Genomic DNA, 15,174 nt, shown 5'->3' with positions numbered 1-15,174 from the left:
TAGGATTTAAACATCAATAGAATTTTACATTGAATGATTGTCCCAGGAATGTTGAAGTTCAGTTCTTCCCATATATATTTACAAACTGTTAACAACTGTGATCTCGATTCAGTTTTAAGCTTGCTGAAGAGCTAATCTTCCACTGACCGCAACAGGGAAGACAGACGCTATGTACAATATTTACATGTGCATTGTACCAGGGAAATTCCGTTAGCTGTTTTCCACAAGCGCAACAACCACGGCTTAACCTCCTTTCCAGTAGCGTGCAGATGAGCAACTACAGCAGGCTTCCCAACTCTTGATCCAGAAGCAGGGTTTAGATATGACAATGTAGGTGAAGAAGTTATGAAGGTAAAGGTGGTCCCATAGCCTTTTTAAGGCTGTATGGGCACAGCACCAGAAGTTGGAGCCCAACCCTCTGCTTCCTCTGCCTTTTAAGGTCCCCAATCAAAGTCACGTACCCATTTTTACACCAGTTATATTTAACACCATTTTTATGTCCTTCATCTTTCTCACAGTTGATGCCTCCCAGGCTGGCCATGCCCACTTCGATGACAGTGTACTTCAGAAGAGCCAGCTCAGTAAGAAATCTCGCAAACGGAGGTCCCAGGCCACGGCTAACTTGTACGGCACAAGATATGATGTTGGTAAGTAGATAAAAGATGCGCAACAAAACATGAAATTTGCATGGTTGCACGAAAACAGTAGAGGCCTTTTTCCTAGATGCAGTCAGTTGCATCTGTTTGAACATGGCTGTACATGGCACTGCAATCCTTTGTTACTTTGGAATGCAAAGATTCCATTCTAAAGATATTATTTTTAGACTGTGATTAGGTAAACCTCCACAAGACTTGTACTAATCTAGTCGGGTTTTTCTTTTTTTATTAGTACATGCAGTTGTGGAGCAAGCTGGCATGCAGGTTTCCAAGGAGGATGACCCCAAATGGTGAGATGACTACACACACATTTTTTTAAATACACACAAGTACAAACATGACATAGCCTGTATATATAGAAGGTTCAAGTATCAGTGATGCTATTTCACCAATCTGTCACAAGATTGTTGTTGAATTTACTTTTTCTGCTAGTGTATACACATGGATGGAAAATATAGCCTGTTTTAAAAGCAAGCTAATATGCACTAGTCTTTTATGAAAGTTTTATGTTTCTGCTTTTGCAGTTACCTGATCTGGAGCGACAGTTTTGTGCAGAATGAGAGAATAGCCGAGCTGAAGTCATACCAGAGGATCAACCACTTCCCCGGGATGGGGGAGATCTGTCGCAAGGACTGTCTGGCAAGGAACATCTGCAAGTAAGTTGATATGTTTACTATCTAGTTGACCATACAAGATGGAACGGATGACAAAACTGTTGTAAAAACACCTTAGACCCCATTCACACTCAGAAAAACGATTCGAATAAAACATGTTATCCGAATAAAACTACCCGATCCGAATAAAACTTAGCAGTATGAACGCTCCCAAATCACTTGGATTTCATCGATTCGAATCCCTCGCGATCCACCTCGGGGAGGTGGGTAAAACTCCGGGAAGTGGATAAAACTGCGCCGCGGGGAGTCTCGATCCGTGCGATTCGGCAGTGTGAACGCGCAAGTGGATAGGATTCCGCTTATTCCGTGGTGTAACGCCATTCATCCGGGAACTTGGGGTCATACTTCGAAACACTACACACGCCTGATTGCTTCGTTTTTCAGCGAGCATTTTCCGCCGTATTTTACTTCCAACAACAATAAGTGGAAAGAAAGGGAAATCTTCATCATTCGCCAAGTGGACACTGTAACAAACAAAGCTGTTTATTTCCATCTGGGGGTGAGAGGAGACGCAGAAAAAGCTCGGGAGAAGGTTCATAAAAACAGGAACATTATAATATGAAGATATATCCGAAGGAATGGCGGAGCATGGAGTTGAGAAATCCCTCGACCAGTGCAGAAATAAAGTGAAGAATCTCCCCGCCAACTACCACAAGACGTAGCGATACATCTGTGAAACGCAACTAATGTTTTATTCAGATAAGACTGAGGGCGCACTAATCGGATTGCTGAAGAGCAGTGTGAACACAATTTTGGATCGGATAGAAAATTTTCTATTCGGATAAATGTTTTATTCGAATCGTTTTTCTGAGTGTGAATGGGGTCTAAGTCTGCTAGTTGCTTTTCCAGACAGAACAAACTCCAGGGTTGTCACTGGTAAATAGTAGAAATCAACCAAATAGACAACCAATCACCAGAGGAGCTACTGACTAAATCAGACGTAGACAACAAGTGTATTGGAAGTTTGCTTTGTTTTTGTTTTCTGACCCTTCTACTTTGGATCAATCTTTCGATCTAGATACATGACCTGCTAGTATCACTCAGTCTCTTCCAAAAGCTCACTTTCCTGTGCAACAACTGCAGTTTGGTGTAACTTTGCTAGAGGGCCTTACATCACTGAACAGGTTCCAGCCTCTAGGGACTAAGGTTTAATCTAAATTCACTATCTACAGTAATAAGTTTTGTATTTTCAAAACATAACTCTTGAAATCAACAGTGTTTGCTTTGTTTACCAGAATGAATCGGAAGCGCCCAGAAGAATACAACTTCACACCTCGTACCTGGATCTTCCCAGCTGAATACTCTACCTTCCAGACGTACACCAAGGAGCTTAGGAAGAGGAAGAAACAAAAGACTTTCATCGTGAAGCCTGCCAACGGTGCAATGGGAAATGGGTAGGTAACATTGGGAACATAGGTTCAAGCTAATACTTAGCATTCTATGGATAACTTTTGTTCTCAGGACGATGGAGCTTTTTATGCTAAAGGTTAAATATCAGGGTTTTTTTTTAAATAATTGCCATAGCATATATTGTACATGCCATTACAGTTTTTACACCTATTGTTTCCTTATCCTTGCTTTCTCTGGACTCCCAGTAGTATTAACATTTTTAGCTGCACTATATTTAGTTATTTCATCTAGCTGTCATAGTATGACAGTAGATTGCTAAGTGCCTTATATAAGATCATTAGTTGTGTTGATATGTTGCTTTTAGATACCAGTAAAGGTCTGATTCATTGCTAGCTGTGGTCTTGATGTTATATGTTAAAATATATTCGGAAGACGCAACACATTTTGTTAATTGATGTATGAAAAAAACATCCTTGGAAAAAGATTTCCACATTGTTTGTATCTAGCATAATGTAGTTTTGTAGTACATGTACGAATTAGACACGTCAATTTTTCTATGACACATCCTTTTCCCCCATGTTGACAGGATATCCCTGTATCGCAATGGAGAAAAGATACCCCAGAATGAACACATCATTGTGCAAGAGTACATGGACAAGCCCTTCCTGTTGGATGGCTACAAGTTCGACCTACGTGTGTACGTGTTGGTGACCTCATGCGACCCCCTGCGAGTGTTTCTGTACCAAGATGGTCTCGTCAGGATGGGGACGGAAAAGTACCATGCACCCACAGATGGCAATATTGTATGTACATGTCCTCCATATTTATATGTTAAACTCTTAGGTGTTGGTCCAACTGTAGAAAAAGTATGCTGCTACTACCAGTATGGTTTCAACAAAAATCCTCCAAAATACTAGTAAGTATTTTAGTAATCACTTTTAAAAAATTTTCCATAAAAGAGATAGGAAACTCCTTTGATAGTTTTATTGGAGCAGACTTTTTTGCTGACCAGACCACAAATGAAGTGATCATAATTTATGATTTCTGATATTGGTAATCTGCTCTGTAAAACTTATCAAACATGTCCCACGTAAGAAGCCAGCAACATACGGTTTATGAGCAACTTCATTTATCCCAAGATTTGATCCGTGGCAAATTTCCATGTTCTAAATGATCATGACATCTGCTAAAAAGCAGTCACTCAAGCAACTGGATCTGATGTTTCAGACAGCCATCGTGAATGTCACTGATGAAAAGCACCGAATGACTGTCTGAAACATCTGACTGTTTCCAAAATCAGATCCAGTTGCTTGAGTAACCGCTTTTTGCGTATCTTATTACATGTACCTGGATGTCTAACCTTGGTTGACGATCATGACACCTGTCGACTTGTGTCCACCCAGGATGAGCTGTGCATGCACCTGACCAACTACTCCGTCAACAAGCACAACGAGAACTTCCAGAAGGACGAAGACGTCAGCAAGGGGAGCAAACGGTCCATCCGCTACCTGAACAACTTCCTCAGTAAGAACGGCTACGACGTGCCCCTGCTCTGGTTCAACATCCAGAACCTCATCATGAAGACTTTGATCGTAGCGGAGCCCCACATACTTCACGCGTACCGGATGTGTCGGGCGGGAAACCAGTCAACGAACGAGAGTGTTTGCTTCGAGGTGCTAGGCTTTGACATCTTTCTGGACAAGAAACTCAAACCCTGGGTGTTCGAGGTATGTACATAATTACTGATCCCATTATGCTGTGTACATATATGTGGGATATAAAGGATAAAGGGACAGCTTACATTCTGATCGATTTTAAATTGTACCAAAGTCATCAATTTCACATTTCTGATATGCTGGTCGTAGAAAAGCCGCCTTTCACTAGCTTACTACTAGCTACTATCAAGATCATAGTGAATCTTCCGCAAACTGATGTCAGCTGTAAAAGACAATGAAGAAAGGATGAAGAATTGTTGTGTAAATGTAATGTACAATATTGAGGAAGTGTTGTCAGTATTGTACAGACACACTGTTATCAGCTTGAGGTGTTATGATGCCTTTGAATTGGATGAATGACTGAACAGATGGTCTGATGTTGCAGGTGAATCGTTCCCCTAGTTTTGGCACGGACGAGAAGATTGACTATGACATCAAAAGTGGTCTCCTTGGAGACGCCATCAAACTGATGAATATCAGGTCAGTGACTATATCAATGCTGTTCTGTACGTCCTTTTTTTTCAAAAAGGCAGAACAATCTCTTGACCCAGGGTTGGTCAAGACCACTAACCCAATTGTCCCGGGCAAGTGAAAGTGCTGATCGGGCAAGTGCAATTGTCCTACCCCACTGACAGTTATGTAGAATTACTACAAACATGCATAGTTCATACTTTCATTACGCACATTATCTTCTTTATAGAAGTAGATTTGCAAGATGTCTTGGAAACATGTTCTTAAGTCTGGTGCTCATTCTGTTTTTCGTATTTCCCATCTGACTGTCAAGGTGTGTGACAAAAGGAAAGCATAAGTGCATGGTACTTAATACATTGTGTATATGATAGTATGAAGCACACCATTTTCTATAAAGTAGTTTTGCAAGATGTCTTGGGACCAATTCTTTAGTCTGATGCTCATCCTTGATCTTCTTCTCTCTCACCTTTAGAGTATCAGACAAAAGAAAAAGTATCAGTGCGGAGAGGGCAGAAGCAGAGAGGCGACTCTTAGGGCCGACCAAGAGGCCAGAACACCACAGCAGTAAGGAGGACCGTGGAGACAGGCAGAGGAAAATTGCTATAGACAAGAGGAAAGAAGAGCTGGTGAGTAAAAACATTTGTCTGTACCTAGATTTTCTGTGTACATGTTCATACATGTACTGTGTATTCTTGATATCTGGGGGACTAAGGTACAAAGTAGAGAGTCACACTTGTGTTTTTGTGATACATTCAAGATATGAGTGTGAATTTCAAATGGTACACAAAAATCTGCAAATACCTACCAGGACCGAGTAGTTTCTTTAGGCTGGGGAATCCAACGGATGCATTTTTAAGTTCTTAAACACAATTGTTACAACAACTTTGTTGTTCTACTTTCATGTACCAGAAATGCGCATGCATGGCAGAACTTATGTTGAAATGAATCCGCTTAAAATTAGATTTAAAAGTACCTTTAAGTTATCAAGTACAAAATGTATCTCCCTCGTGATTAAAAGGTGTAACAGTGGGGGGGGGGGGGTGAGTAGCGTCAAACAGCCACGCAAATCGGCTGATCAGCCTTTTCGAGCGAGAGCTGAAAGTATGTGTTTAAACATCAAACTGACTTCTGGTTTGTCTGCACACCCCAGAAACATTACCTGAACATGATTCGCATGGACCGTAAGCGTGAGGATTACGAGAACAGACACATGGGAGGCTTCCGGAGAATCTTCCCCACAGAGAACAAGAGCCAACAGGCGCAGTGGACGCAGCTGTTGGACGAAGCCTTTCAGGTGTTCCTGTCAGGAAGGGCGCCAGCACTGCAGAAGGACATGAGTCGAGCGTACAGTCAGTACAAGGTACGGACTTCTGATGTGGTTTCCTTCATTTGATAAAGTATTGCATTTGTCTTGTCTGTGTGTGTGTGTGTGTGTGTGTTTGTGTTTGTGTGTGTGTGTGTGGATGTGTGTGTGTGTGTGTGTGTGTGTCTGTCTGTCTGTAGGTTTTTGTATTTTGTATGACAATCTGTGTTTCTGCCTGTATAGTAGGTGTGTTTGTTTTTGTATGTGTCTGTCAGGCATATTGCAACTCCAACTTATACTCATTTATCCTCAGTACTGATTTTTTCTGTCTATGGGACTGCAAAATGTTATGGCTAAGGGGGTGAAGTCTGCCACCTGTGATTGTTTTATGCTACAGTAACTGTGTAATAAAGTGTGGTACCCTGGCTACATAAGGCATCTGAATATCCCAAAAAAAACTGTAAATGTTTTTTCTCACAAGTCTTCTGATGGTTTAAAGCTAGCAGAAGAAAAACTGTTAAATGCAGTATGTACTTATTATTATGATATGAGAATACCTGAACATGAGTTGTATAAATGGTGTTGTTGTATCTGTTTTCAGGAAGCAGAGATCCTTGACATGATAGAGCAGTGTGAAGAAGACAGTGTCTCCCTGACGGCTCCTCTTGTCCCAAGAGGACCTAAGGTACATATATACACTCTCCTGTTTGAGATAGAAATACAATATAGGCCACATATAAGAGACAGATTGCCCCGGGATCTATATGATATATTCCCAGACACTATAAATTGCTACATCAATTTTTTTTTCATGTTAGAAACCTGTTTTCAGCAACATGTCTTTGTGGCCCAATCGGTAATGCAAACCCTCTGCTTTGGGCCATGTGGATCAAATTCCATTGATCCGTGGGCCTGAGTTTGATCCTAGGGTCAGCTCAGCTTGGACATTTGGTAAGGGAAGTGGATTTCGTCTTTCGGAAGTGATCTAAAATGGGGGTTCCGTGGTCATATATAGAGGTGCCTTGAGCACATATTAAACAGCCTAATTATAACTCAGATTGGGTACCTACTGGCTGCAATAACACACCAAGGTGAAAGGTGAATATAATGCCCTTGGATGTAAGTGAGTATTGATGTATATTGCTGCCTATTTGTTGAGATTTTTAGGTTGATGTGAATTTGAACATGATTTGCACCCAGATTAACCCTCAAGCACCCGACCTTTTTTTGCGACTAAAATGACCGAGTGGGGTCCAAACGGACCCCAAAATGTTTTGTTCATAAAATCTCAGTTCCAATTCCTATCGGTGATCATTGTACATACATTACTTCGTCAATGTAAGAGGAATATTTTGACATGTTAAGGTGTTACTAATTCCACCTCATTATCATAATGTATGCAAAAGATCAGAAGGACCATGTTTTGCACTAAACCTATTCTGACCAGAGAGGGGAATTTTTGAGGCCCTCAGCAACTATTATGTCGCGTAACTCATGAACGGCTGGCGCTAAAGCTATGAAACTTGGTGATATAACACAAAATATTGTTAGCAAATTTTTTTTGTCAAAAAAATAAATTTATCATTATTTGGGGTTGCCATGGCAACGGATTTCTGACAGGCATATTTTTGCCAAAAAAATCCAATTTTGATTTAAACAAGGTTTTCTTGGTAAAACATGCTTATTTTCTTACAACAATAAAATTCTATGAAGTTCAATGCTATTTTCATGATTCAAAATTTATAATTTATGCTAATCTCATGACGTCATTAGTCAAAATCCAAGATGGCCGCCCTTATAAGCTAAATGACGTCATAATGTCATCATATTATATGGTGAAGACACAAAAGTTTGTATGAGGATTTAGTTTTACATGTTTATTATCCCCCAAAAGTTTGGTGGTGATAGGATAAGTAGTCACTGAGTTAGACTCAAAACTTTGTTTCAAAAGCTGCACTTTTTGGCTGGGGTCCGTTTGGACCCCAGACGGACTGATCACGGACTTTCTTTATAGCTTCCACAGTATTGTACCAATCTTCAAAAAAACTTAGGAGAAGGTATACAAGATATTGGCTAACAAAGTCACGGAAGGATTTTTTCTTCAGATCAAAAATGTTCAAATGGTACTTCAAAATGTACGCCTGGGGTCCAAATGGACCCCACTCGGGTGTTTGAGGGTTAAGACTGTCTTCAATGTCTGTCCTTTCCATGCATGACTGTGCCTCTTCATTTCTTCCTGTCATCCGTAAGGTCGCACACACCAACTCAGCCATGACAGGGGTCCGTGGTAGTGCAGGGGAAATTATAAGGGACAAAAGGGTTTTGATGCTCAAGGTTTGAGCTCACGTTTCTCATTCACAGTGCTGTGAACTGACATTGATACTAACATGACTGAAAACGCCCAAAAGGGTTTTGATGACAGAGTTGTGCAGGTCTTGGTTAACTTTGCATTCAAATTTTTCATAATACTAACATGACTGAAAATGGTAAGAAGTGGTGTGTTTTTGATGAAAACTGATTTTGGGCCCACAATATTTTGTGATGTGTTCTTTTCCAAAAAAGCTTTTGATGAAAAGTTGAAAGAGTTGTGCAAGTCTTGGTTTGGGTTCAAATTTTTCCTAATCTGCTGTGATATGACATACAGTATACCAACATGACTGAAAGTGGTAGGAAGTTGTGTGTTTTTGATAAAAACTGATTTTGGTCCCACATCTTACTTTTTGGGATGTGCCTCTGTGTTAAGTGATGTGTTCTTTTACCCTTTTTTGGATTTGAGTTGTGCAGGTCTAGGTTTGGGTTCAAATTTGTCATAATCTGCTGTAATATGACATACTAACATGACTGAAAATGGTTGGAAGTGGTGTGTTTTTGATGAAAACTGCATCTTACTTTCAGGTGTGCCTCTGTTTTAAAAGTGATGTGTTCTTTTGCCCTTTTTTGGTTTTGAGTTGTGCAGGTCTTGTTTGGGGCTTTAGTTTGTCATAAACTGACGTGACATGATATGACATACTAACATGACTGAAAGGCGTAAGAAGTGTTGTGTTTTTTCATGAAAATTGATTTTGTGCATTATAAGCATTACAAGCTTTTTAGGATTTTCTTTATAATTGGCTTGATTGTGCTAAAGGGTTTTCTCTTTCTGATAAGATCAGTCTGACTCATTTCTGTGTGAAAATGCTAGGTGATGATTTAAATTCCATGTGAAAACTGTACTGTATATAGACACTTATAGTTATTCTTTTTAAGCTAGAGGGCTATCCTTCTTTCCATCAACATTTATTTCTACATGAAGAGAAGTTTGCTAGACTTGAGGGTGTACAGTCTGGGATATGCCACCATGACAGTGTATTTCTGGCCTTCTCTGCATCTTGGAACTGGGAGAAAGCTTACCCTACAGGTCTGGATGCCACCTTGAAAGTGTAGTTCACTAGCCTCTATCGCAGACTGTCTTTTATTTTATGGGGGGAGGGGCGCTGGTTTCCAATTTTCAACATTGGCTTGGTTCAAACTCCTAGAAAGGGAGTTCGCCGTGGAAGGGGTAAAATCCCTTCCACGACCCTTCCTCAGCAAACTACCTTTCCCTGCAAAGAGAACGTAGCCAACGTTGAAAATTGTGCACCAGCACCCCTCCCCCATAAAATGAAAGCCGCCCCTGCTCAAAGTCTGCAACAGAGGGTAGAGGCTCACTGTGTGCTGCTTGTTTTCTCTTGCAGCGCTTGTCCTCCATGCCGACAGCTGACATGCCGCAGCCTTCAGGAGAGGACACGGAGGACACGGGTGACGAGGGATTGTGGGAAAAGAACTCCCCGCCAACCTCCCCTACCTTCAGGAGGAGACAACTCTCTAACGGGCCTCCACAGAGGTAGGCTAGGGGTTGTGCCAGCCTTTGTGCTTTGGGATGGTTAAGTAAAGGTTTGTGGGGATGTACTAGCCTGATTAAATCTCGCTTATAGCAGCCCGCCCAACATCCGCCGGCCTTCTAGAGGGGCCAGTTGCAGCCCTGGACAGAAGAGTTAGGGATGTACATGTAAGAATGGAATCATGTTACACAAGTGCTTCAAAAAGAATTTGACGCATTCCACACCTGCCGTTGCTATTTATGAATCACAGGTGCAAGTAAAAGCAATAAGAAAAAGTACATTCCCTGACAAAATTACAGCATTTTTACAGCATTTGGTCATGATTACTTTTAGTCAGTTTTTTTATCAATTTGCAAGGGAGTAACGGCACAAACAACCTGTCATGATATAGCAACTGTTTTATTGTTGCAGATTGTTGGACACATATTTGATGAATGTGTTGACCTTGTAATTTTTTTTGCCAACCTCAGGAGTCGTCCTACCTCATCGTTTGCTCACAGATTATCGTCTGAAACTAGAGAACACAGGTCAACAGGCAGGCCCCTGTCATCCACACAGCTGGGGAAGCAATCTACGCCATCTCCACCTGTCGTGAAGCGAACACGGTCGCTCACACGTCCGCTGTCAGCCACGAAAAGGATCATTGCCAACCACAGCAAGGTTAGAAAACACCATTTGTATTCCACTATTATGGTCGTTTGAATGCTTAGTATATTGTTGACAAATAAGGTGACCTATAGTTGAGAGGCAAGCCATACTTGTGGCTACATTGCTGGAAAAATTCTGTGTTCATCGTTTGTTGTTTCATACAAAAAAATTAATCAGGTGGTGCACTTAGTATCTTGACTAAAATCATGCTCTAAGCGGCCAGCCGCCACCTCCTAGGGAGGGGTTCATTAACCAAAGCCAGCGAGAGATTGTGTAAACACAGGCTAGTGTACTTAGATGATAACTACAAAGTATAAGAACAACTTTTTCATGAAAACTGAAAAAGGCTAAAAGAGGCTGGAGGCTTAAGCTTTCTTAGTTCCATGTATAAAATTTCTTTTACCGAAATCTTTGCTGAAGCCGTGGCCAACAACAGTGCTAGCCTGTTAGGTTTTAATTAATGGGAACAAAGGGCCTGGATGATGATAATAAACCTGTGAAACTTGTATCAAACCCAGGACACCCATAATGTGAAGAGTGAACGAGAGGAGGAGCTGACCAAGCGTACCCTGGCAGCACTGACTGACATGAGGATCAAGTTTCCTGGGAAGACCGACGAAGAGGCAGACACGGTGCTGGATGCAATTGAGGGGAACTGGAAGTACCACAAGCCCAGAATAGCCTCCTACTGGCTGGTGAAACTGGACTCCATCAAGAGAAGGAAGGTAAAGATCACAGTTTTGTACTCTCTAGATATTCATATTCATGTACAGAAGTCTGTCACTAAAGTCTTACCCATGACTGTTGATGTTCAAGACAAAAGTTGGCATAAAATTGCAATTTTGACTACCTGTAGTCACTCCAGATTCGTATACTTTTGTGTGTCAGAAAAAAATATCATTGTGCTTGAAGATGTAATATTGTTGCTAAGTTATATTCAATTCAGTTACTTGTATGCAGCTGTAACATATTTGTTGCTGGCTCTTAGACATGCCATCCACATAAAATCCTCACATCAGAATACTTGACAGAAAATGTTTTCCTGCTCCCAGGTGATTGACATTGTGCGGATGAACATCCGTGCTCTCCTGCAGCGCGTCTGGCACCTGAACGATGTGGACAACCTGGCGCTGTACCGCATCTTCTGCCGGGTCTTCAACCGCCTGCTGTGGAGCCACGGGCAGGGCCTCTGGAACTGCTTCTCCACTTCACAGTAAGTCAAAGCCCCAGGTTCAAACCTTGCCATGTCACTGATCATGTGCCCTTGGGAAAGGCGCTTAACACAGCTTTCCCCACTTCACTCAGGTGAAAGTGTGTACCTAGCTTCAGTTAGGGACGTTCCTCGGATAGAACGTTAAAATAAAGACTGTGCCATGATGATCAACATAATGATTGTGGGTACTAAAGGAAGAAAGAAGGAAAGAAAGAAAGTCCTTCCCGTGCCTGATGGCACATAGGGCGGTGCCCATCGCCATCTCAGTAGCCTTGGGCCACACAGCTTTGTGCAATAACTACAGCAGTGAGCGAGTCCACTGTTAGTGGTGTGTGTTCTGTTCTGTGTGGAGTTCTTTTCTGTTCTTTTTCCATCTTCCGAGAAATCAGCAATTACTGAGTCAGACATGTATGACTGATACAAGGTTTTCGAGGCCTCCATCCGGGTGATTTATACCACCCCATTCCGGGAGACATAGCCTTTTTTTTAGCTTTCTTTCATGGTGGCTAGAAGTTTTATTTAGTTGGGCTACTTGAACTCCGACTGACTCCATTTTTTTTACTTCTCGTTATAAAACTATGGAGCTTTTTTCTAGAAGACTTATTCAGATACACTTATTTGATACCTTCAATCATCTTTATTAAAAAAAGAGAAAAGAGGGAATCTTAGATCTCTCGTCACTCTTTAGTACCCATGTGTGGAGAGAAACGGTCTGTACATTAGGAACTTTAGTAAGGAGGGACAAAGGCCAATTAACAAATGGTAGCAGAGGATGCAATTCTGGACATCACGTGTTTTTGTTGTTGTCGGAAAGGGCTTTGATCGACATTGTGCGTTTGTATCCTCAGGTGCTCCTGGGAGACGATCTTCAGTAAGAGTACGGACGTCATCTCTCCCCTGGAGATGAGCTGCTGTCGGCGGATCGTCCAGCTGTGCAGACAGTGTCTCCTCATCGTCTACCAGTTTGCTGCAGAGACCAAGAACGCTGTGGCACCGGAGCCCGTCAAAACAAGGTGAGGAACGTGTGCAACCTGTACTAGAACCTACTAAAGCAACAGTCTAACTTTTGTAGAGAGACCATTCATTGTTTTGAGCAAGAAGTTGTCATCATCCTAGTGGTCATACCATGGTCAGATTCTCAATGCATTCCTATCAAAAATAGTGTGGAACAATGTTTATCAATACTAGTGCAGTACGTTTATTGCAAATTTTGCTCGGAGGCTTATTGCAAATAATGGGAAACCAATGATAGTGACTCTAAATTATAACTTGTTGGGTTTGACTGATCTTTTTCTGAAAACTTTTTTTAACGCTCAATGTTTATTTGCAAATAAATTGAAAGTCTGGCAGGTATGATTTTAAAGCCGTATGCCATAGACTTGCAAAATGATAGTCTTTTCTCCCTCCCAAAATTCTTCAGGACGTACCCAGGGAATGAGCCCCCCAAGTACTCGACATGGAACAACGGTAACGGTGCAATAGCTCAGCGAATGGGCCGAACTGGCTATCCACTTGGGCAGGCACAGCAACCATGACTGACCACCGTTTAGGTGGACCTGTGTATTTTCTGGGCTCTTAGGCCCAGTTTACACGAGGCAAAAAAAATGACTTGTCCTAAAAATGTCATATGACATGCGGCGCGTGTCCTAGCATGCTTTTCGGCCTGTGTAGAAATGTAAACGATGCACTGCAGCAAGGTGTGGCACCTCTGGAGGACATGTGTTGAATGTCGTAGGACATTTTCAGGACAAGTCATTTTTTTTGCCTCATGTGAACCAACCCTTAGATTTGATGAACAAAGACAGTTAGTGCCACACCAGCCTGTGTTGATTACACCTTCTTCCCTTGAGGTCTGACCAGTGAAAGGGCTGCTACAAGCTAGATTTAGTCAGGCTTAGTGTCGCACCTGTTGGATGATTCCTGTCTATACATGTAGTTCAATTACTAGTATAACATGGTAACAAGTTTCAGTAGACTTGTAAAAAAATATCAAATGTTAGATAGTCATGCAAATTTCTTCTCAGGGCATGTTTCATGACACTTGTCCATATTAGCCAGTTTGACATTGATAATGTAGAGTTGATATGTTGTACTATGCATTTAGAAACTTTATATATGCAGTGTACAGATATGCTATATTTTAGTTGAGTTTGTATTAAATGTAAAATAGATAGATTGATCTATTTTATATAAAGATTATCAGTTCTTGTTCAGGGAATAACTTGAGATTACCTATTATTACGTTGATAAGATTACCTGTTGTCAACTCCCAGCCAAGTGGAAGTTGCTATTTCTACATGTATAGGTCTTCGCTTTCCATACAGTAAACTTTGCCAATTACAAAGTTGTAGGAATGTCAGACTGTTTATAATTCTTTGGTAGTGTAACAAATTTGGAAAGTAAAATTCTCAAATAGTTCATACAAACACCTTGTGATGTGCTATAGCAAAACTATCATTGCAAAAACTCTTTGATACCACTCCCCCTTTTATGTGTTTTAGATATGTTTATTAATAGTGTGCAAAGAGCAAACATGTCAAAACTAAAAATTCTGAAATTCCATTTTTGAAAAGGATGTCATAGGACTTGGACAATATACAATTGTGTGTATAAAAATCTGTATTTTACAATATTGCATATATACAAATATTGATATCTGAATGCAAAACTTTCGGAGAATGCTTTTTTTATCATTTTTTTTATATTAGGTATGTCCCAAACCAGGAGAAATCCTTTGGATGTACAATAGTGCACTTGACTGTCCATTGTTATGAGTTATATTGAAAATATAATTTCTTTGTTTAAACTTTAGATAGACATGGTGTTTAATGTGTTGACCATCAAATGGCCAGCCAGTAAAAACTATGGGATGACTGCAATTTTTTAATGATCAGGAATTATTAAGTGCATGGTTTGAATTTATTTCTGATCTTTTTCAAAGCATGTAATGATATGTAACATGTAACAAACTTGTGTCATAAATATTTTATTAAACAGTATGAAAAGTTGATCTCTTTGTCGTTACTGTTTGAGGTAGTATTGTATATTACTACATTATTAGAATGGAAATGAAATGCTCAAGATTAGGAACCTCCTGCAGCCACTAGGTAATAGTGCATGCCGTCCGAACATCTGCTTGGAGACTAAATGAGAGTACTAACGTTTGTACATTGTATTACAACAGTGCAAGCGTTGTAATACAGTATAAAGGGGACCCTCAAAAACATGTTGATACAATATAATTTTAACTAGTGAATGGCAATTGTGCACCCCAAAAAATTTTT

At 40.7% G+C, this 15,174-nt stretch overlaps 1 protein-coding gene across 9 annotated transcripts in view; it reads left to right on the top strand.

The window, feature by feature from the left end:
• LOC118431376 (tubulin polyglutamylase TTLL7-like) overlaps positions 1 to 14,900 on the top strand; it is a 54,278-nt gene extending 39,378 nt beyond the window's left edge. For 8 of the 9 annotated variants that reach the window (XM_035842523.1, XM_035842520.1, XM_035842522.1 and 5 more), the window contains 17 exons: positions 519 to 647; positions 889 to 946; positions 1,181 to 1,312; positions 2,566 to 2,724; positions 3,267 to 3,483; positions 4,084 to 4,407; positions 4,781 to 4,875; positions 5,339 to 5,492; positions 6,017 to 6,226; positions 6,771 to 6,854; positions 8,420 to 8,503; positions 9,883 to 10,031; positions 10,500 to 10,689; positions 11,196 to 11,402; positions 11,730 to 11,890; positions 12,739 to 12,903; positions 13,311 to 14,900. In XM_035842523.1, coding sequence (XP_035698416.1) covers positions 519 to 647; positions 889 to 946; positions 1,181 to 1,312; positions 2,566 to 2,724; positions 3,267 to 3,483; positions 4,084 to 4,407; positions 4,781 to 4,875; positions 5,339 to 5,492; positions 6,017 to 6,226; positions 6,771 to 6,854; positions 8,420 to 8,503; positions 9,883 to 10,031; positions 10,500 to 10,689; positions 11,196 to 11,402; positions 11,730 to 11,890; positions 12,739 to 12,903; positions 13,311 to 13,425 — 2,633 coding nt within the window. In that variant the 3' untranslated portion in view covers positions 13,426 to 14,900. The remainder of the gene's footprint in view (positions 1 to 518; positions 648 to 888; positions 947 to 1,180; positions 1,313 to 2,565; positions 2,725 to 3,266; positions 3,484 to 4,083; positions 4,408 to 4,780; positions 4,876 to 5,338; positions 5,493 to 6,016; positions 6,227 to 6,770; positions 6,855 to 8,419; positions 8,504 to 9,882; positions 10,032 to 10,499; positions 10,690 to 11,195; positions 11,403 to 11,729; positions 11,891 to 12,738; positions 12,904 to 13,310) is intronic. The other variant, XM_035842525.1, reaches the window with a different exon arrangement.
• The last annotated feature ends 274 nt before the right edge of the window (positions 14,901 to 15,174 follow it).

The sequence above is a fragment of the Branchiostoma floridae genome, chromosome 15 (genome assembly GCF_000003815.2).
Source record: "Branchiostoma floridae strain S238N-H82 chromosome 15, Bfl_VNyyK, whole genome shotgun sequence".
Taxonomy (NCBI): Eukaryota; Metazoa; Chordata; class Leptocardii; order Amphioxiformes; family Branchiostomatidae; genus Branchiostoma; species Branchiostoma floridae.
This window is presented reverse-complemented; position numbering and strand designations above follow the sequence as displayed.